Genomic DNA, 22,030 nt, shown 5'->3' with positions numbered 1-22,030 from the left:
TATCTTGCAGCACACAGCAGACTACCTAGGGGGGGTTTGTATCTTGCTGCACAGTGGTCTTACTTTGGGGTGATATCTTGCTGCACATGGTGGACTTTTTTTGGGGGGGGGGAAGTAACTTGCAGAACACACCACACATATTATGGGAGGAGGTATCTTGCAGCACACACAGCCGACATTTTTTTAGGGGGTATTAATATCTTGCAGCACACAGCAGATTTCTTAAGGGGGAGCTAATATCGGTTACACGCAGCAGATATTGCTGCACACAACAGACATCCAAGGGGGGGGGGGATTGATTTCTTGCTGCACAGCATACTTCCTGGAGATGGATTGCTGAACACAGCTGACCTTCGGGGTTGGGGGGGCAGTTGATATCTTGATGCCTACAGTGAAACTTTTTTGGGGGGGGGGCATTAATATCTTGCTGCATACAGTGGTCTTTCGGGGGGGGGGGGTTATCTTGCAGGACACACACTGAACTTTCTTGGAAAGAGGGATCATAACTTGCTGCAAACACACTTCTTACGTGGGATTGATATCTTGCTGCATACAGCGGACCTCCTAAGGGGGGGTGATTATCTTGTGGCACACAGCAGATATCCTAAGGGGGGGGGGTGTGATATCTTGCTGCAAATAGTGGACTGCCGAAGAGGGGTTGATGTTTTTGCTGCAAACAGTGGACTTCCTAAGGGGAGGGGGTTGATATCTTGCAGCACACAGCAGACTTCCTAAGTGGGGGTTGATATCTTGCAGTAGACAGTGGACTTCCTAAGGCATGGAGGGGGGGTTGATAATTTGCAGCACACAGCGGACTTCTAAGGGAAGTTGATAACTTGCAGCACACAGCGGACTTCCTAAGGGGGGGGGGGGGTTGACATTTTGCAGCAAACGGCGGACTTCCTAAGGCGGGGGGGGGGGGGGGGTGGGGTTGATATTTTGCAGCAGACTTCCTGGAGGAGTTATATCTTGCAGCACACAGCAGACTTCCTAAGCGGGGGGGTGATATCTTGCAGCACACAGCAGACTTCCTAAGGGGGGGTGGGGTTGATAATTTGCAGCACACAGCGGACTTCTTAAGGGAAGTTGATATCGTGCAGCACACAGCGGACTTCCTAAGGGGGGGTTGATATTTTCCAGCAGACTTCCTGGAGGAGTTATATCTTGCAGCACACAGCAGACTTCCTAAAGGGAGGTGGGTGATATCTTGCAGCACACAGCAGACTTCCTAAGGGGGGGGGTGATATCTTGCAGCACACAGCAGACTTCCTAAGGGGGGGGGTGATCTCTTGCAGCACACAGCAGACTTCCTAAGGGGGGGGGGGGGTGATATCTTGCAGCACACAGCAGACTTCCTAAGGGGGGGTGATATATTGCAGCACACAGTGGACCTCCTAAGTTAACATCAAAGTAATTAAATTGTTTGAATTATTATTTTATTATATCAACAAAGAACACAGGTTGGCCAACATGTTTCAGGGGCTAGAAGCCTCCCCTTTATCAGGGCTATAAACAAGAACATACTGTGAGTACTAAAAATAACAACGGTGAAGAAACATGAATCATTTTATTACAAATATATTTCTATACTTTAATTAGGTTATAATTCAATATGAATATTAAATCTATTTATTTTTTAATATATCAATATAATTTAATAATTATCAAAATAATCAACCAACAAAGAACAAAGGTTGGCCAACGTGTTTCAGGGGCCAGAAACCTTCATCAAGTCTGTAAATAAGAATATAAATGCTAAACTAAAACTTGTAAATAGATAAGTAATATATATATATAATAGATAAGTAAATATATAATATAAACTTGTTATATAAAAAAAATAGCTTTCTGTTCCTCTGACATTCACTCTTCAGGACACAACGAGAGAGGGAATCTCAATGGAGTCACAGACAGCGTGGTTCTATCCTTTCCACACTCCATCCAAATCCGAAAGAAACATTTTATGTTTTAAATGTCTGTTTTGGGAGGACTGACTCTTAATTGCTTTGCAAAACACAACAAGGTTGGAGGCGTCTGTGTTTCCCCCATTAACCAATCGGGAAGAGTCAGCTGGAATATTGCTTTTGAGTATTGTTGACATTTCACCCATGCCTTGCCCAATTGTTGTAGGCACCTCTCAGACCATAACTTGGCAATACTTGGTCTTGGACATCCACCCATAGGCCTCGTACTACAGCAGAAGGTTCAGCTGTTAGATCTGAAGTCCAGCGCCCCGCGTACTTACTTTTCTCTCTTCACAGGCACTATGGCTGATAGGAGTGGTTCGCGGAAGCATAGATGGTCAAGTCCACCAGAAATATCTCCAAGTAAATACTTGAGGGGCCTTGATTCGAAACTCCCGAGAGGGGCCCATCGCGGCAGAGAGCGAGACTCTGATAGCCCCAGCCCGCCGAGGGAGAGGCAAGTAACGCTCTACCCCTATGAGAGTACTCCAAAGCGCACTCTGGATCACCGAATTGGCGGCAATTCCAGAGACAGCGCACAGAGCAGGGGCCACCGACGGACCATCAGCTCGGACTTCCACAGATTGGACCAAGAGGAGGCATCAACACCTACTTCCAGGCCATCGGTGTCACTAACAGAAGTAAGACCATCCATTGAAAACCCTAATGTGCTGCCAGTTATAGATATTCATGAACTAGAGCTTCCAGTGTTTCCATACCCTTTAGTCTATGTTTGGAAATTGTGGAAACGTCTCAATGGCTAAAAGGTATTGCTTGTGCCTTGCTTGGAGGTACCCTATATAATGTTTTCCTAAAGAGAACCTGTCCCCATAATCGGGAAACCTGAAAGAAGGCATTCTCAACAAGGCTTCCCCCAGAGGTTCCTCACACAGTGAGTAGTGGCAGATCTCCTACCTGCAATGAACACAATGTAAGGGGGCAACATCGCCCTGATAATTCAATATAAGGGGTCACTTCTAACAGCATGGTAAAGGAGCTTTGCTCCATCAACCATCAGTATGAGGGGGGCATTTTTCCTTTGACAACCAACATAAGGGGTCGCTCCACACTGATCACCAATGTAAAGGGGCTTTTCTCCATCAACTGTCAATGCAAATGGGGCTTTTTTTCATTTTCCACCAATGTAAGAGGTCACCTCTACACTGATCACCAATGTAAAGGAACATTTCTTTATTGACCATCGGTGTAAAAGGGGTATTTTTTCATTGAGCACCAATGGGTCACTTTTATATTGATCAACAGTGTAAAAGGGGCAGTTCAATTACAAGGGGGATAAGGGGATCCTGGGTATGGGCTTTAACCCCTTCGCACTGACGCCTCCTGGCCCTTTAAGGGGTTTCTGACACTGGGAGGCCTGGCGGAGTTTAGGGTCATGTGACCACCGTGACTGGCGGTCACATGATTGGAAAATGTCCCGTTCGCAAGAAGAGATTGTGACCTTTCCGTGGGACACCGATACATGTGCTGGGAGAGCCAGTGGTGTATTTAGGATTTGTGCTGCCCTAGGCAACACAAAAACTGTGCACCCCCCAATGAGAGAACGAGAGCGTTCAATGAGTCTTCTCTCTCGGACGAGCAGACGGGAAGCGAAGAAAGAGGCAGCGAGAAAGAGGAAGAGAAGAAAGAGGACGAGAGGCAGGAGGACGCGGAGCCTCTTCCCTCTTCCCTTTCCTCGCGGAGAGGACAGCGGCAAGACGGAACGAGCGGAGAGGTCGGTCGCAGGCAGCGGAGAGGACAGCGGCCGCCAGGCGAAGAGCAGGAGAGCGCACCGCGGCCAAGGCAGAGGGCGAGGACAAGCTCTCCTCTCTCTCTTCCCTCTTCCTCTCCTCCCTCTTCCTCTCCTCCCTCTTCCTCTCCTCCCTCTTCCTCTCCTCCTCTTCCTCTCCTCCCTCTTCCTCTCCTCCCTCTTCCTCTCCTCCCTCTTCCTCTCCTCCCTCTTCCTCTCTTCTCTCTTCCTCTCTTCTCTCTTCCTCTCTTCCCTCTTCCTCCCTTCCTCTCTTCTCTTCCCTCTTCCTCCCTTCCTCTCTTCTCTTCCCTCTTCCTCCCTTCCTCTCTTCTCTTCCCTCTTCCTCCCTTCCTCTCTTCTCTTCCCTCTTCCTCCCTTCCTCTCTTCTCTTCCCTCTTCCTCCCTTCCTCTTCTTCTCTTCCTCTTCCTCCCTTCCTCTCTTCTCTTCCGTTCTTCCTCTCTTCTCTTCCGTTCTTCCCTCTTCCTCTCTTCCCTCCTCTTCTCTTCCCTCCTCTTCTCTTCCCCTCTTCTCTTCCTCTCTTCCCTCTTCCTCTCTTCCCTCTTCCTCTCTTCCCCTCTTCTCTTCCCCTCTCCCCTCTTCCTCTCTTCCCTCTTCCTCTCTTCCCTCTTCCTCTCTTCCCTCTTCCTCTCTTCCCTCTTCCTCTCTTCCCTCTTCCTCTCTTCCCTCTTCCTCTCTTCCTCTTCCTCTCTTCCCTCTTCCTCTCTTCCCTCTTCCCTCTTCCTCTCTTCCTCTTTTCCCTCTTCCCTCTTCCTCTTTTCCCTCTTTCTCTCTTCCCTCTTCCTCTCTTCATTTCACTCTCTCTCGAAGTGGCGGAGGGGAAAGAGCTGGGAGGAGGCGAGCTGTGTTGTGGTTTCTTGGCTCTCCCTCCTGTTGTCCATCCCGCACATGATACACGATCACTGATAGATCGTATGGGACTTTATACACACACACAGTTTCATTCCCCCCCCTCCCCTCCTCCAAGGGCTGCTGATCTCCGAGCAGCAGAAAATGTGGGCAGGGGGTGGTAATCATACTGTTTGTGTGCAGTCACATATGCTCTATCAGTGATCGTGTAGCATGTGCTGGATGGACAACAGTAGGGAGAGCCCAGAGAACACAATACAGCTCACCTCCTCCTGTCTCCTTCCTCTCCGCCACTTCTCCTCTCCCTGCTCTAGGCTTTCCCCTGGCCCGCACAGCGCGCACTTTCAGCACATGTTTGTTTATAAACGGTACGCAAATTTAAGATTCATTAAAGCATTTTTTTTTTTAAATTAGCTTTTTTAAAAACCGCTGCACAAATGCCATGTGACATAAAAATATTCAACACCCACCATTTTATTCTCTAGGGCTCCTGCAGAAAAAAATATATATAATGTTTTGGGGTACTATGTCGTTTTTCTAGCTAAAAAAAAAGGTTTCTACATGTAGGAAAGGAATGTCAGAGTTGGCCTGGACTGGAAGTGTTTAATTCACTTCTTGACTGAGGGTGACAACCTTACTGAACTGCTTTGTCACCCCAGAACAGGGAGTGCGTTAGGACTACGTAACACTGTGTTAGGGACTACATATCACCTCCCTCTCGTCATAACAGGACACTTTAACAGTTCAGCTTGTTTCTTGAATCTTGTTTGCAGGGTGATAGCCGAACAAAGATGAATGAGGACAACAAAACAAAATCCGAGGAATTACCCAGGTCCCGGGAACGAAGGCCAATGCTCCATCCTTGTTGTTTAAGAGAGCGTTCAGCGACATAGGAGTTTCCGCAAGAGGAAGAAGATCATTGGATAGCCAGGTGACAAGTCCGTCGGAAGCGGAGAGGACGAGTCGCTTCCAGCGACGGGAGTCAGAGGATTCAGACTTGTCAATCGAGACGAACACCCCTGAGAGGGAGAGTGAAGAAGAGAAATCGTCATGGAGGTCAGAGAGTGCAAGTCACCCAAGCTGGTTAGGGCGAACCATCACAAGGACGGTTCCTAAAGAAGAACTGGAGGTCCGTAAAGAGAAGTCGAAGGTTTCACAGCCATCGCCCAGGACAGACACCCCCAAGAAAGAGATTGTGGAAGAAAAATCAACTTGGAGGTCGGAGAGGGCAGATCATGCAAGCCGGATAAAGCGAACTAGAAGTGTGACTCCTAAAGAAGAACCAGAGGTTCGTAAAGAGAGGCCAGAGGTCCGTAAAGAGAGAGCAGAGTCTTGTAAAGAGAGGCCAGAGGTCTTTAAAGAGAGGCCAGAGGTCTTTAAAGAGAGGCCAGAGGTCCGTAAAGAGAGGCCGGAGTCTTGTAAAGAGAGGCCGGAGGTCCGCAAAGAGAGGCCGGAGGTCCGCAAAGAGAGGCCGGAGGTCCGCAAAGAGAGGCCGGAGGTCCGCAAAGAGAGGCCGGAGGTCCGCAAAGAGAGGCCAGAGGCTTGTATAGAGACACCGGAGGTCCGTAAAGGAAGAACGGAGGCCTCGGTGGACACTCCGAGACTTGTGTTCTTATATGAATCTGATAAAGAATCTGATACAGAGAGTACAAGAATTTATACAACCCCCATGCTTTGTAAGCCTTTACATTTTAAGAGTTCAACATTTGAGCGCTCCCATCAATCTCACAAAACACTAATGCCATGGGGCTTACCCATGTGTACCCCGTGTGAAGGCCGTGTTTACTCACATGAAGGGTGTACAGGTATTCTGTGCAGCCAATCCCATTGATGTAAGTTGGAACTTAGCGGCTGAATGGAAACATCCACTGCTCCCAGTATGACATGCATGTGGGTGCGTGTGCATGGCCCTGAACACGGTGTTTGGGGGGGGGGACACCCGCACCACACGAATGTCATATTGGGATCAGCGGCTGTGTCTTTGCAGCCGCTGTATCCCAATTGACATCCATGGGACTGCCAGCACGGGGATGCACAGGCCCTCATACAGGGTATGCATTGATATGTCCCGTGTAAATGAGGCTTGGATGAGGGCTTGACAAATCCCAGTCGCCATGGTGACTAGAAATCGCGTTCTGGCACCTGGGCTTTTGTCAGCCCATTCACAGTTACATAGTTAGTCTGGCTGAAAAAAAGAAAAAAGTCCATCTAGAGAAAAACCATAGAGAGAAAAAAAAAAAGTTATCCTATACCCACAGTTGATCCAGAGGAAGGCAAAAAAAAAAAACAGCATTCATTTATATACCGTATTTTTCGCTCCATAAGACGTACCTAGGTTTTAGAGGCGAAAAACAAGAAAAAAAAATATTCTAAACCAATGGACTGCAGACATAGTACAGGAGATGACCAGAGACTGCAGACACGGTACAGGAGATGACCAGAGACTGCGGACACGGTACAGGAGATGACCAGAGACTGCAGACACGGTACAGGAGATGACCAGAGACTGCGGACACGGTACAGGAGATGACCAGAGACTGCGGACACGGTACAGGAGATGACCAGAGACTGCGGACACGGTACAGGAGATGACCAGAGACTGCGGACACGGTACAGGAGATGACCAGAGACTGCGGACACGGTACAGGAGATGACCAGAGACTGCGGACACGGTACAGGAGATGACCAGAGACTGCGGACACGGTACAGGAGATGACCAGAGACTGCGGACACGGTACAGGAGATGACCAGAGACTGCGGAAACGGTACAGGAGATGACCAGAGACTGTGGACACGGTACAGGAGATGACCAGAGACTGCGGACACGGTACAGGAGATGACCAGAGACTGCGGACACGGTACAGGAGATGACCAGAGACTGCGGACACGGTACAGGAGATGACCAGAGACTGCGGACACGGTACAGGAGATGACCAGAGACTGCGGACACGGTACAGGAGATGACCAGAGACTGCGGACACGGTACAGGAGATGACCAGAGACTGCGGACACGGTACAGGAGATGACCAGAGACTGCGGACACGGTACAGGAGATGACCAGAGACTGCGGACACGGTACAGGAGATGACCAGAGACTGCGGACACGGTACAGGAGATGACCAGAGACTGCGGACACGGTACAGGAGATGACCAGAGACTGCGGACACGGTACAGGAGATGACCAGAGACTGCGGACACGGTACAGGAGATGACCAGAGACTGCGGACACGGTACAGGAGATGACCAGAGACTGCGGACACGGTACAGGAGATGACCAGAGACTGCGGACACGGTGCAGGAGATGACCAGAGACTGCGGACACGGTGCAGGAGATGACCAGAGACTGCGGACACGGTGCAGGAGATGACCAGAGACTGCGGACACGGTGCAGGAGATGACCAGAGACTGCGGACACGGTGCAGGGGATGACCAGAGACTGCTGACCTTTGGGGAGGGAGGGGGAGCGGGTACCTGAATTTGACAGGTACCCGCTCCCACTTCCGCGGAGGTTGTCCTTCCTTCTTCCCGGGCCGGCTTCTGTGACAGCCGGGTGCCCACTGCGCATGCGCGAGAAGCGCTGCGCTTTGTGAATGGTCCGGCGCCTTCTGGGACCTGTCATGGTTCCCAGAAGACACCGGACCATTCACAAAGCGCAGCGCATGCACAGTGGGCACCCGGCTGTCACAGAAGCCAGCGCGGGAAGACTGCAACGCTGGAGCGAGGAACAGGTAAGGCCCTGCAGGAGAGAACAGCTGAGCGGCCGGCCCGGTATTCTGACATGGTGGCGGGAGAAATACCGGACCGGCCGCTTTATATTCGCTCCATAAGACGCACTGACATTTTCCCCCCTTTTTTGTGGGGAAAAAAGTGCGTCTTATGGAGCGAAAAATACAATAGTTAGTATAGGGGTTGTTTTATCTACATTTAGCCGTGCTCACTTGTCAGGAGAAGGCGTTCAGGCCGCCCGATTGCTTCCACACACGCCAGTAAAGTTCCCTCCCTAGTGGAGCACGGGAGATTTGCAGGGTCTTTTTTTTTTTTTTTTTATTGAGACGCTGCATGTCTCACAAAAGAGAACCTGTCACCAACAAATCATCACATAGGGGACTTTTTGTCCCTCGTGATGGAAAAAAAAAAAGTTAACTTAAAAAATTGTTTTTTTTTGTAATTGCCAGAAATTAAAGTTACATCCAAGCATGTAAAATCCTATACCCCCCCCCCCCATACATATACAAATGTAAGCACATGTGCGGGGGAGTCCGCATGAAAACAGTGATTACACGTTACATACCAGATTCCCTTGATAAAGTCACGTGATTGGTGACGAAACGCATTGGGGAGGAGCGTGCTGATGACGTCAAGATCGATACAGCGGTATACTGAGCCACACCGCTCCAGGATCATCATTATAGTAAGGCAATTGCATTATACATACAGGGCCCGTGCTTTGCCTTGCATTACAGTTTGGTGACAGTTGGGAGCCTGTAGTGGGTTGACTGGTCTATGCTGCTGTGGACGACACGGCCATCTTGTGCCTTAAGATGTACATTACTGGATGCTCCTCATACCTGGTGAGGTTGTGTACCTGCTGAATGCGGTTATCTGCAGGGGGCAACCTTGGAGTTAATCTTCATCAAGTTGAACGTCAGAGTCCAGTACGTTTGGGACCAAATGTATAATGTGAGGTCACACTGCTGGAGGCGAGTAGATTGACCCCCAGTTCACACCCATGTGGCCGTGCGGGCCACGTTTTGCAAAGGCACGAGAGCCCATTCATTTGGATGGACTCCCGTGACACGCAGGGAAAGAAGTCCCTGCACTTCTTTTGAAACCGCAGCCCTCACAAGAACCTCGGTTCCCAGTACCGTTGCGTTTTCCAGTGCGGGCGGCGTGCCATTAGAACTAAAGGCACCTCCCGCGGGTCTGCATGTCTCTGTGCGGGTGGTGCGACTGCACAGATTTTCATGTGGATCCGCAGCGGCACCAACCGCACAGATGTGAACCGCGGGTGATGGTGGAGGAGAGTTTGCACTTGAATCCTGTGATACCTGCACACGGTGCTCGTTATCTCAAGGAGGGTCCACAGCAGAACACCAACTGATTGGACTTTGGTTTATATAATAATACTTTTTTTTTTTTTTTTTTTTTAGTTCACTGTCCTGTGTTTTTGCTTTCGTTATAATCTATAGGGGTTGTGCATTTTTTGATTTTGTAGCGCAGCACATTTTTTTACGTTTACATTATTACACGTTACACATCGCCAGAGGGAGGGCCATAATTCTAGCACCAAACCACCTCCGTAACGCTAAACTCATGACCTATAGGGGGCTTTTAAAGCGTCGCCTAAAGAAAATATAGGAATCTGAAGTTTGGCTCCTTTTTTTTTTTTTAGCTGGCTCCTAGATTCAAAGCACATTAGTCCATCCTATCTTACATGGTCTGAAACTGACTTACAGTCTGACTGTTTGGATTTCCAGATATGTGTTGTGTTATGGCCTGCCTAATTGGGGATAGGTTGTGTAGACCACTTGGAAGGGAGTATTTTTGCTTGTGGTGGAGGGGAAGATGTGTGTCCCGACCCCCGCGTGTTGCGCACTCCCGACCCCCGCGTGTTGCGCACTCCCGACCCCCGCGTGTTGCGCACTCCCGACCCCCGCGTGTTGCGCACTCCCGACCCCCGCGTGTTGCGCACTCCCGACCCCCGCGTGTTGCGCACTCCCGACCCCCGCGTGTTGCGCACTCCCGACCCACTCCTGACATCAACCCCTGGTTACGTTGTGTATCCTCGTCATTTGTACAATAACTCATGGAGTCTCTATAAAGACCTATGGCCTACCAGTCCCTTGTACAAGCCCAGCGCAGAGCAAAACAAGTGGCGCCAGGACACCCTCAACAAGAGCTGCGTTTCAGCGGTTTCCTTTAACGCGGAGTTCAGCCATAACACGTCCAGTGACAGCGAAGGGAGTATTTTTGCTTGTGGTGGAGGGGAAGATGTTTGTCCCGACCCCCGTGAGCCGCGTGTGGCGCACTCCCGACCCCCGTGAGCCGCGTGTGGCGCACTCCCGACCCCCGTGAGCCGCGTGTGGCGCACTCCCGACCCCCGTGAGCCGCGTGTGGCGCACTCCCGACCCCCGTGAGCCGCGTGTGGCGCACTCCCGACCCCCGTGAGCCGCGTGTGGCGCACTCCCGACCCCCGTGAGCCGCGTGTGGCGCACTCCCGACCCCCGTGAGCCGCGTGTGGCGCACTCCCGACCCCCGCGTGTTGTGCAGTCCCGACCCACTCCTGACCCCCCTGCACCGTGCATTATATACTGCAATTTCCACTCTCACATTGTAATATGTATAGCCAGCTTAAAGCTGACCCCAGCAGATATAAAGGGCACAAATGAACTCATCTCTGTAATGCAGTAATACAGGTTTTAAAGGGTTAGTTCATCTTTACCGAAGAAAACTACCTATGTAGTTAAGGGGCAACTATAGATAAAAACACACTGTATAGCTTTGGCTAAGTTGGATGATGCTTTTGCTATAGGTATAGGCCATTTATGTACCTCCCGAAGCCTGACTGAGAAACTCCCAGAGGTGACATCATCCCGCTCTGCCTTGTTGCCAGGACGTTGTTAAGACACTCCCAGCCAGTACTGCTCACCTCCACCATCACTGGAGAGCGCTCTCAAACCCCCACACATGTGTTGTCCACTATCTCCTCTGATTCATCAGGGGAGAGAGCGAATGTGAAGGTTGATTGGCAACAAGTTTCTCTTTGTGCCGTATTCATACCAAATGGGACTAGCCCTAATGAACCCCCTCCCCCCCTTTCCTCTTAAAAGCCTGACCATGACTGGTTCTCTTTAACTTTGTGTCTTGGAATAGGGAGATAATCCGGAAAAGGATCTGTCTATAGGAAGTGACTTCTCTGACATAGAAGATATGGGCACGTTGGCCAGATTTTCTCAGGAAGACGAGCCTCTCCCGGGCTGTCCCATGGAAGACCGCACAGCTGGGACATCAACCCCTGGTTACGTTGTGTATCCTCGTCATTTGTACAATAACTCATGGAGTCATTATAAAGACTTATGGCCTACCAGTCCCTTGTACAAGCCCAACGCAGAGCAAAACAAGTGGCGCCAGGACACCCTCGACAAGAGCTGCGTTTCAGAGGTTTCCTTTAACGCGGAGCTCAGCCATAACACGTCCAGTGACAGCGACGGCGAGATTCAACCGCGACGGGACAGATCGCGATCCTTTGATACAATGTGGACGTCGGATGACAAAAGGAAAGCTGCACGAAGGACGTTGGAGATTTTTCCCACCGACGATTCCAGCACCCCAAAGTTCCTGCGCGACGGCTTCATAGACACTCACTGCCACCTGGACATGCTGTTTGCGCGGCTGCAGCATAAGCGTTCGTTCGCCGATCTCCGCAGGCAGTACGCCTCCACCTTCCCCTCGGAGTTTCAGGGCTGCATCACGGATTACTGCGACCCCCGCACGTTAGAGAGACTTCCTTGGCGGCACGTGCTGAACGAGAACCTGGTCTGGGGGGCGTTCGGGTGTCACCCTCACTTCGCACAGTACTACACCGACCAACTACAGGAGGAGATGATGCAGGCTATGCGGCACCCCAAAGCGATCGCTTATGGGGAGATGGGCCTGGATTACTCCCACAAATGTTCCACGACCGTCCCGGATCAGCACGCGGTAAGTCTAAATGGTTATTTGCATCTTGAGCGGTACGATAGGTAAGAAAGAGAGCACAGGATACTGGAGTCAGTTAACCTCTTGGCGCTAGCCGAACGCAAATGTCCGGCGTCTGGGCCTAGACGCTGAGTGGCCGCACATTTGCATTCTATTTAAAAAAAAAAAAAACACGCTGAGAGCGTTTGCCCTGCACGCTCCCAGCACACGTACTCACGGAAAGGTCCCGATCTCCTCTTTTGATCGGGACCTTTTCCGATCATGTGACCGCCGTGAGGGTGTGTCACAGAAGTCACATGACCCTAAACCCTGCCCCGCCTACCGGCTTCTGAAACCCTTAAAGCCCCGGGAAGCGCTGGTGCCAAGGGCTTAACCTTTTTGCTGCTAGGCCAGTATATCATACGGGGGTTTTACACACAATTTTGTGGCTGCAGCCACCAGGATTGTGTGCAAAACTGACAAGCAGACGCCTGACGAATGGAAGCATTCAGGTGGTTGCACTGCTGCCCGATTGCTTCCACACAGCCCAGGTAACTCGTCCATCTGCGGGCTCGGGAGCAACATGGTGGTGAGGAGAGGGAGGAGAGCGGACTCGTGCGCTCTCCTCTTCTTGTTGTGACCCGGAAAGTGATGGCATCATTTCCGGGTCACCTGTCACTTTCCATTGGTTCCCGCTGCCTGACAGATGGAAGAATTCGGGCGGCTGCGCTGCTGCCCGATTGCTTCCACACAGCCCAGGTAACTCACCCATCTGCGGGCTCGGGAGCAACATGGTGGTGAAGGGAGGGAGGAGAGCAGACATGGGTGCTCTCCTTCATCTCTTGTTGTGACCCGGAAAGCTATGGCATCATTTCCGGGTCACCTGTCACTTTCCATTGGTTCCCGCTGCTGTCAGTCACAGCCAGTGATGAGAGAGGGGGCAGGGCCGAGCAGTGCTTCTGTGTGTGGATCGATGCACAGCAGCACCTCAGGACTGAACATGCTTGGGTACCCCCATAACAAGCTGCTTTCTCCAGGGGCACCTGGCAGGAGGGAGGGGCCAGGAGCCCAAGAAAAGGAGAATCGGGGCTGCTCTGTGTAAAACCATTACACAGAGCAGGTAATTATAACATGGTTTTTTTTTTTTTTCTTTTGAAGGTTTTTTTTTTTTTTTTAAATGCCTCTAATATCACTTTAAAAAAACACATCAAGCTAATTGTCCCATGCATTAAAAAAAAAATCAAAATGTCCCAAATATTTACCTAAATCCGCAGTTCTGCAACATGGAAGAGCAAGGGGGTATTTAGATCTTTGCCTGGTGGCTCAGGGACTTCTTGGGTTCTTAACACTTCAGCGGCGTGGTGTCATCTGAACAACGGGTACCATTGGGACCAGTTGGCAGCATGCCCACACTTCAGCAGCGGCTCACTGGTCCTCACTTCTGGAGGAGGCACCACAGAAGGTCATGTGGTGGCAGATTCTGACGAGTCAAAAGGAGTTTAAGAATATATATATCTCATTATTATTATTATAACCCCAGTCTTGGGCCCCGCCTCCCACTGAGCTGCTTTTTTTATTTTTAAAGTGCTATTAAAGGCTCAGTTTCTATTTAACAAGAATACACATGTGATACTTACCTGCTCTCTGTTTTGTACAGAGCATTCCCAATTTTCCTCTTCTCGGGTCTCCGCTGGTGTTACTGGCTCCTCCCCCTGCTGAGTGCCCTCATAGCAAACCGCTTGCTATTGAGGGCACTTGTGTGTGCTCGCTCTTGAGCCCCCGCTGTGTGTGTCCATTGACACACACAGCAGGGCTCGGCCCTGGCCTGCCCCGCTCCCTCCTTACTGGTTGTGATTGGCAGCAGTGGGAGCCAGTGACTCCTGCTGCTGTCTCTGAGCCAAGGAGGAGGCAGAAAGCCTGGAGAGCTGCTGCTCTCATGCTCATCTCTGGATCGGTAGGTATTAGGGGGTGAAGCTGCACACAGAAGGTTTTTTACCTTCAGCCCGGGTTCTCACTGATGCGATGCGGAATTGCCAGCGTTTTCTGTGTGAATTCCGCACAGCATCAGAATCGCGCTCCGTTCATGCGAACCGCTGTGCAAGGTCCCGATCATGTGATCACTGATTGGCCAATAAGTGATCACATGAAGAGTAGTAAGGAAGATGTCACTTCTGACATCATTGCTTACTACGTGTGAAATCTGCGAATGATCACAGAGATCACATGGTACAGGGCTATTCACAACAGCCTTGTACCATGTGACAAGCTGTGACCAATCACAGCTCTCACAGTATTTCTCAATGGCTGCAAGAATGCTGCCAGAGAGAAGGAGAAATGATTGCTTTTACAGCCTTTATGGGTGTAAAAGCAATCGGTGTAAAAAAAAATCTTCATTACTCACCACAAGTAGTACAGTGTCACCCTGGTGACACTGTGCTGCTAGGGGTGACAGTAGGAAAAAAAAACATAAAAAATAATATATAAGAAAAAAAAATTTTAAAAACAATTTTTTGTAAATTATAATTTTTGGTTATGAACTAATTTGGGTTATTTTTCTTTATTTTTACTAAAAAGATAACGGAATAAATTTTGACTAAGATTTATGAAGAAAAATTTAGTTGCAAAATTTTAGATTTAAAGGCACTTTTTTTCTAAATTTTTGGACTTTTTCATTTATATAGCAAAAAAAAAAAATCCCAGCGGTGAATAAATACCACCAAAATAAAGTTTTATCTGTCTCAAAAAAATGCTAAAAAATTCACCTGGGTACAGTGTTGCATGACCGCGCAATTGTCATTCAAAGTGTGATAGAGCTGAAAGCTGAAAATTGGCCTGGACAGGAAGGGGGGGAAAGTGTCCGGACTGGAAGGGGGGGGGGGGGGAAGTGTCCGGACTGGAAGGGGGGGGGGAAAGTGTCCGGACTGGAAGGGAGTGAAAGTGTCGGACTGGAAGGGGGGGGGGGGGGGGGGAAAGTGTCCGGACTGGAAGGGAGTGAAAGTGTCCGGACTGGAAGGGGCGGTGAAAGTGTCCGGACTGGACTGGAAGGGGGTGGGGAGTGTCCGGACTGGAAGGGGTGAAAGTGTCCGGACCGCGCAATTGTCATTCAAAGTGTGATAGAAAATAGCTGAAAATTGGCCTGGACTGGAAGGGGGTGAAAGTGTCCGGACTGGAAGGGGGTGAAAGTGTCCGGACTGGAAGGGAGTGAAAGTGTCCGGACTGGACTGGAAGGGGGTGGGGAGTGTCCGGACTGGAAGGGAGTGAAAGTGTCGGACTGGAAGGGGGGGGGGGGGGGGGGAAAGTGTCCGGACTGGAAGGGAGTGAAAGTGTCCGGACTGGAAGGGGCGGTGAAAGTGTCCGGACTGGACTGGAAGGGGGTGGGGAGTGTCCGGACTGGAAGGGGTGAAAGTGTCCGGACCGCGCAATTGTCATTCAAAGTGTGATAGAAAATAGCTGAAAATTGGCCTGGACTGGAAGGGGGTGAAAGTGTCCGGACTGGAAGGGGGTGAAAGTGTCCGGACTGGAAGGGGGTGAAAGTGTCCGGACTGGAAGGGGGTGAAAGTGTCCGGACTGGAAGACGGTGAAAGTGTCCGGACTGGAAGACGGTGAAAGTGTCCGGACTGGAAGACGGTGAAAGTGTCCGGACTGGAAGACGGTGAAAGTGTCCGGACTGGAAGACGGTGAAAGTGTCCGGACTGGAAGACGGTGAAAGTGTCCGGACTGGAAGACGGTGAAAGTGTCCGGACTGGAAGACGGTGAAAGTGTCCGGACTGGAAGACGGTGAAAGTGTCCGGACTGGAAGGGGGGGAAAGTGTCCGGACTGGAAGGGGGGGAAAGTGTCCGGACTGGAAGGGGGGGAAAGTGTCCGGACTGGAAGGGGGTGAAAGTGTCCGGACTGGAAGGGGGTGAAAGTGTCCGGACTGGAAGGGGGTGAAAGTGTCCGGACTGGAAGGGGGTGAAAGTGTCCGGACTGGAAGGGGGTGAAAGTGTCCGGACTGGAAGGGGGTGAAAGTGTCCGGACTGGAAGACGGTGAAAGTGTCCGGACTGGAAGACGGTGAAAGTGTCCGGACTGGAAGACGGTGAAAGTGTCCGGACTGGAAGACGGTAAAAGTGTCCGGACTGGAAGACGGTGAAAGTGTCCGGACTGGAAGACGGTGAAAGTGTCCGGACTGGAAGACGGTGAAAGTGTCCGGACTGGAAGACGGTGAAAGTGTCCGGACTGGAAGGGGGGGAAAGTGTCCGGACTGGAAGGGGGGGAAAGTGTCCGGACTGGAAGGGGGGGAAAGTGTCCGGACTGGAAGGGGGGGAAAGTGTCCGGACTGGAAAGGGGTGAAAGTGTCCGGACTGGAAGGGGGTGAAAGTGTCCGGACTGGAAGGGGGTGAAAGTGTCCGGACTGGAAGGGGGTGAAAGTGTCCGGACTGGAAGAGGGGGAAAGTGTCCGGACTGGAAGAGGGGGAAAGTGTCCGGACTGGAAGGGGGGTGAAAGTGTCCGGACTGGAAGGGGGGTGAAAGTGTCCGGACTGGAAGGGGGGTGAAAGTGTCCGGACTGGAAGGGGGGGGAAAGTGTCCGGACTGGAAGGGGGGGGAAAGTGTCCGGACTGGAAGGGGGGGGGGTGTCCGGACTAGAAGGGGGTGAAAGTGTCCGGACCGGAAGTGGTCAACATTTTGGTCTTTTCCTTCGTATACCAGTGATTGTGTGTTTTCGTATGCGGGTGGAGCTGGTTAGCAGCACAGCTTTGCACCTTTTGATATCAGCCTTGTGCTAAGTCTCCATTTCCATGTGGAAAGGTTTTCGAGAAGCAGCTGAAGCTGGCCGTGCCTCTGGGGAAGCCTCTGGTCATTCATTGCCGAGATGCAGACGAGGACCTGTTCAGGATCATGAAGAAGTGGGTTCCCCATGACTACAAGATACATCGGTGAGCAGTCTGTCCAGTCTTGTGCCAACATCTTCTGGCCGTGATTATACTGTACAATCATCAATTAATAATCATCCCAATTAGACACTGTGATCACATGAATAGGAGTAAGCAAGATGTCACTTCTGACATCACTGCTTACTACGTGTGAAATCTGTGAATGATCACAGAGGTCACATGGTACAGGGCTATTCACAACAGCCTTGTACCATATGACAAGCTGTGACCAATCACAGCTCACACAGTATTTAGTAGGACGGGAGCAGTGCAGGGGCGGTTGGCCATTTATAAATATCCTCCCGCTTCCCTGCCTGTGCGCGCTCCCAGGGAACGCGTGGCACCAGAATCCGGTGCCTGCTGTGTCCTCTGGATCGCTGTACGTAACCTCTGTGTGAGGTCCCGATCAAGTGATCACTGATTGGCCAATCAGTGATCACATGAAGAGTAGTAAGCAAGATGTCACTTCTGATATTTCTTACTACGTGTGAAATCTGTGAATGATCACAGAAATCACATGGTACAGGGCTATTCACAACAGCCTTGTACCATGTGACAAGCTGTGACCAATCACAGCTCACTCAGTATTTCTCAATGGCTGCAGGAATGCAGCCAGAGAGAAGGAGAAATGATTGCTTTTACAGACTTTATGGGTGTAAAAGCAATCAGCATAAAAAAAAAAAAGAAAAAAAAAAATCTTCATCACCCCCCACAAGTACAGGGTCAGTATGGTGACACTGTACTGCTAGGGTGACAGTATGGTAAAAAAACATAAATAATATAAAAATGTAAAACAACATTTTGAAAAATTATAATTTTTGGTTATAAACTAATTTGGGTTTTTTTTTTAAAAAAGATAGCTGAATACATTTTGCCCAAGATTAATGAAAAAAGATTATTTATTTGCAAAAGTTTATAAGAAAACACTTTTTTTCACAATTTTTGGACTCTTTCATTTATATAGCAAAAAAAAAATAATCCCAGTGGTGAATAACACCAAAAAATAAAGTTTTATCTGTCTCAAAAAAAAAAATGCTAAAAACTCATATGGGTACAGTGTTGCATGACCGTGTAATCGTCATTGAAAGTGTGATAGCGCTGAAAGCTGAAAATTGGCCTGGGCTTGAAGGGGTTAATGCGCTTATATTTTGCCTTCCCTGGTCATTTAATCAGAGTTCTCTGTTTTCAGACATTGCTTTACTGGCAGCTACAGAGACATTGAACCCTTCCTCAATGAATTTCCGAACATGTCTGTGGGCTTTACCGCCGTCCTGACGTACCCTTCAGCAGCGAGTGCGCGGGACGCTGTCAGCCAGATCCCCCTGGACAAGCTGATCATAGAAACAGATGCTCCGTTCTTTGTACCCAGACAGGTAATCCAGGACAGGTGACCAATCATAGAGACCGGGCCGTGCGAGACGTCTCCTCCCTACCCACAGCAACCGCACTCTGTATGTCTTCCATCCTGTAGCAGATGGTTCATACAAACGGTTCTCCTTCCATTCTACAAAAATGTCTTCAGTTCTCTCTCTTCTCTCGCTTCGCTTTCTCTCTCCCCCTTCGCTTTCTCTCTCTCTCGCTTCGCTTTCTCTCTCCCCCTTCGCTTTCTCTCCCCCTTTGCTTTCTCTCCCGCTTCGCTTTCTCTCCCGCTTCGCTTTCTCTCTCCCGCTTCGCTTTCTCTCTCCCGCTTCGCTTTCTCTCCCCCTTCGCTTTCTCTCCCCCTTCGCTTTCTCTCTCCCTTCGCTTTCTCTCCCCCTTCGCTTTCTCTCGCTTCACTTTCTCTCCCTCGCTTCGCTTTCTGTCTCTCTCGCTTCGCTTTCTGTCTCTCTCGCTTCGCTTTCTGTCTCTCTCTCTTTGCTTTCTCTCTCTCGCTTTTCTCTCTCTCCCGCTTCGCTTTCTCTCTCTCCCCCCCGCTTCACTTTCTTTCTCCCCCCGCTTCGCTTTCTCTCTCCCGCTTCGCTTTCTCTCTCCCGCTTCGCTTTCTCTCTCCCGCTTCGCTTTCTCTCTCCCGCTTCGCTTTCTCTCTCCCGCTTCGCTTTCTCTCTCCCGCTTCGCCTTCTCTCTCTCCCGCTTCGCCTTCTCTCTCTCCCGCTTCCCTCTCTCCCTCTCCCCCCTCTCTCCCTCTCCCCCCCTCTCTCGCTTCGCTTTCTCTCTCTCTCTCTAGCTTCGCTCTCTCTCTCCCGCTTCGCTTTCTCTCTCTCTCGCTTCGCTTTCTCTCTCTCTTCAGCTTCGCTTTCTCTTTCTCTCCCGCTTCCCTTGCTCTCTCTCTCCCGCTTCCCTTGCTCTCTCTCTCCCGCTTCCCTTGCTCTCTCTCTCCCGCTTCCCTTGCTCTCTCTCTCCCGCTTCCCTTGCTCTCTCTCTCCCGCTTCCCTTGCTCTCTCTCTCCCGCTTCCCTTGCTCTCTCTCTCCCGCTTCCCTTGCTCTCCCGCTTCCCTTGCTCTCCCGCTTCCCTTGCTCTCTCTCCCGCTTCCCTTGCTCTCTCTCCCGCTTCCCTTGCTCTCTCTCCCGCTTCCCTTGCTCTCTCTCCCGCTTCCCTTGCTCTCTCTCTCTCCCGCTTCCCTTGCTCTCTCTCTCTCCCGCTTCCCTTGCTCTCTCTCTCTCCCGCTTCCCTTGCTCTCTCTCTCTCCCGCTTCCCTTGCGCTCTCTCTCTCCCGCTTCCCTTGCGCTCTCTCTCCCGCTTCCCTTGCTCTCTCTCTCTCTCCCGCTTCCCTTGCTCTCTCTCTCTCTCCCGCTTCCCTTTCTCCCTCTCTCTCTCTCGCTTCCCTTTCTCCCTCTCTCTCTCTCGCTTCCCTTTCTCCCTCTCTCTCTCGCTTCCCTTTCTCCCTCTCTCTCTCGCTTCCCTCTCTCTCTCGCTTCCCTTTCTCCCTCTCTCTCTCTCTCTCTCTCTCGCTTCCCTTTCTCCCCCTCTCTCTCTCGCTTCCCTTTCTCCCCCTCTCTCTCTCGCTTCCCTTCCTCCCTCTCTCTCTCCCGCTTCCCTTCCTCCCTCTCTCTCCCGCTTCCCTTTCTCTCTCTCCCGCTTCCCTTTCTCTCTCTCTCCCTCTCCCGCTTCCCTTTCTCTCTCTCTCCCGCTTCCCCCCCTCTCTCTCCCGCCTCCCTTGCTCTCTCTCTCTCCCGCTTCCCTTGCTCTCTCTCTCTCTCCCGCTTCCCTTGCTCTCTCTCTCTCTCTCCCGCTTCCCTTGCTCTCTCTCTCTCTCCCGCTTCCCTTGCTCTCTCTCTCTCCCGCTTCCCTTGCTCTCTCTCTCTCCCGCTTCCCTTGCTCTCTCTCTCTCCCGCTTCCCTTGCTCTCTCTCTCTCCCGCTTCCCTTGCTCTCGCTCTCTCCCGCTTCCCTTGCTCTCGCTCTCTCCCGCTTCCCTTTCTCCCTCTCGCTCTCTCCCGCTTCCCTTTCTCCCTCTCTCTCTCTCTCGCTTCCCTTTCTCCCTCTCTCTCTCTCCCGCTTCCCTTTCTCCCTCTCTCTCTCTCCCGCTTCCCTTTCTCCCTCTCTCTCTCTCGCTTCCCTTTCTCCCTCTCTCTCGCTTCCCTTCCTCCCTCTCTCTCTCTCTCGCTTCCCTTCCTCCCTCTCTCTCTCTCGCTTCCCTTTCTCCCTCTTTCTCTCTCCCGCTTCCCTTTCTCTCTCTCTCTCTCTCCCGCTTCCCTTTCTCTTTCTCTCTCTCCCGCTTCCCTTTCTCTTTCTCTCTCTCCCGCTTCCCTTTCTCTCTCTCTCCCTCTCCCGCTTCCCTTTCTCTCTCTCTCCCGCTCCCCCTCTCTCTCCCGCTTCCCCCCCTCTCTCTCCCGCCTCCCTTTCTCCCTCTCTCTCTCCCGCTTCCCTTTCTCTCTCTCCCGCTTCCCTTTCTCTCTCTCCCGCTTCCCTTTCTCTCTCTCCCGCTTCCCTTTCTCTCTCTCTCCCGCTTCCCTTTCTCTCTCTCTCCCGCTTCCCTTTCTCTCTCTGCTTTCTCTCTCTCTCGCTCGCTTCGCTTTCTCTGTCTCGCTTTGCTTTCTCTCCCTGCATCGGAGGACCTTACACTCTACTGTCCCCCAGCAGTCATACATTATTATTATTCATTTATATAGCTCCAGCATATTCCATAGTGCTGTACAGAGAACACTGAGCCAATTGCAGCATTCTCTGCACCAGAGGAGCTTACAGTCATATATATACATACACACACGCACAGACACACACGCACAGACACACACGCACAGACACACACGCACAGACACACACACACAGACACACACGCACAGGCACACACGCACAGACACACACGCACAGACACACACGCACACACAGTAAGATCAGTTTGGAAGCATATTAACGTGCCGTATGGTTCACCCCTGAAGCCTCAGTAAAATGTGGCGGTTATACAAACTCCATGCAATTCACTTTGTAGGAATAATCCATATTTTGATTTATTTCCAGGTATCTAAAAGCCTGTGTAAATTTGCACACCCAGGTCTCGCCCTGCACACTGTTGAGGAAATCGCCCGGGTCAAGAACTTACCCCTGAAATCCGTTATGGCAAGTGTCCGTGAAAACACTTACCGGCTCTATAATATATAAGTGCCTTATGACCCGGGGGGGTCTTTGATGAAAATGTTCTGTTTTTGTTTTTGAGGAAGAAGCCCGTTGGTGCCTTGTTTTAAATTGAATGTCTTTGTTGGGAGTTCTGGACTCAGAATAACCAGCGTTTTGTTTACCACTTTTTATTGGATGACGTCTATTAAACAATAGATTTATTTCGTATTTCAGTTGGATTCTTCACCTCACTATGTTACCTCCATACATTGACATCATATTCTGGTTTTACTACTGAAATACACCGATCAGCCATAACATTATGACCACCTAGCTAATATTGAGTAGGTCTCCCTTTTTGCTGCCAAA

The 22,030-nt window shown here is 50.8% G+C and overlaps 1 protein-coding gene across 1 annotated transcript; it reads left to right on the top strand.

Annotated features, from left to right (window-relative positions):
* The first annotated feature begins 2,243 nt into the window (after positions 1-2,243).
* Positions 2,244-21,889, top strand: TATDN2 (TatD DNase domain containing 2). The gene is given in 8 exon segments (XM_089666012.1): positions 2,244-2,605; positions 5,353-5,428; positions 5,431-6,255; positions 9,188-9,234; positions 11,453-12,280; positions 17,044-17,171; positions 18,358-18,541; positions 21,566-21,889. Coding segments are annotated over 8 exon segments (2,568 nt in total). The 5' UTR covers positions 2,244-2,266; the 3' UTR covers positions 21,707-21,889.
* The last annotated feature ends 141 nt before the right edge of the window (positions 21,890-22,030 follow it).

The sequence above is a fragment of the Staurois parvus genome, unplaced genomic scaffold (genome assembly GCF_062004578.1).
Source record: "Staurois parvus isolate SC_StPar_1 unplaced genomic scaffold, SC_StPar_1.0 ptg002469l, whole genome shotgun sequence".
NCBI classification, from domain to species: domain Eukaryota; kingdom Metazoa; phylum Chordata; class Amphibia; order Anura; family Ranidae; genus Staurois; species Staurois parvus.
This window is presented reverse-complemented; position numbering and strand designations above follow the sequence as displayed.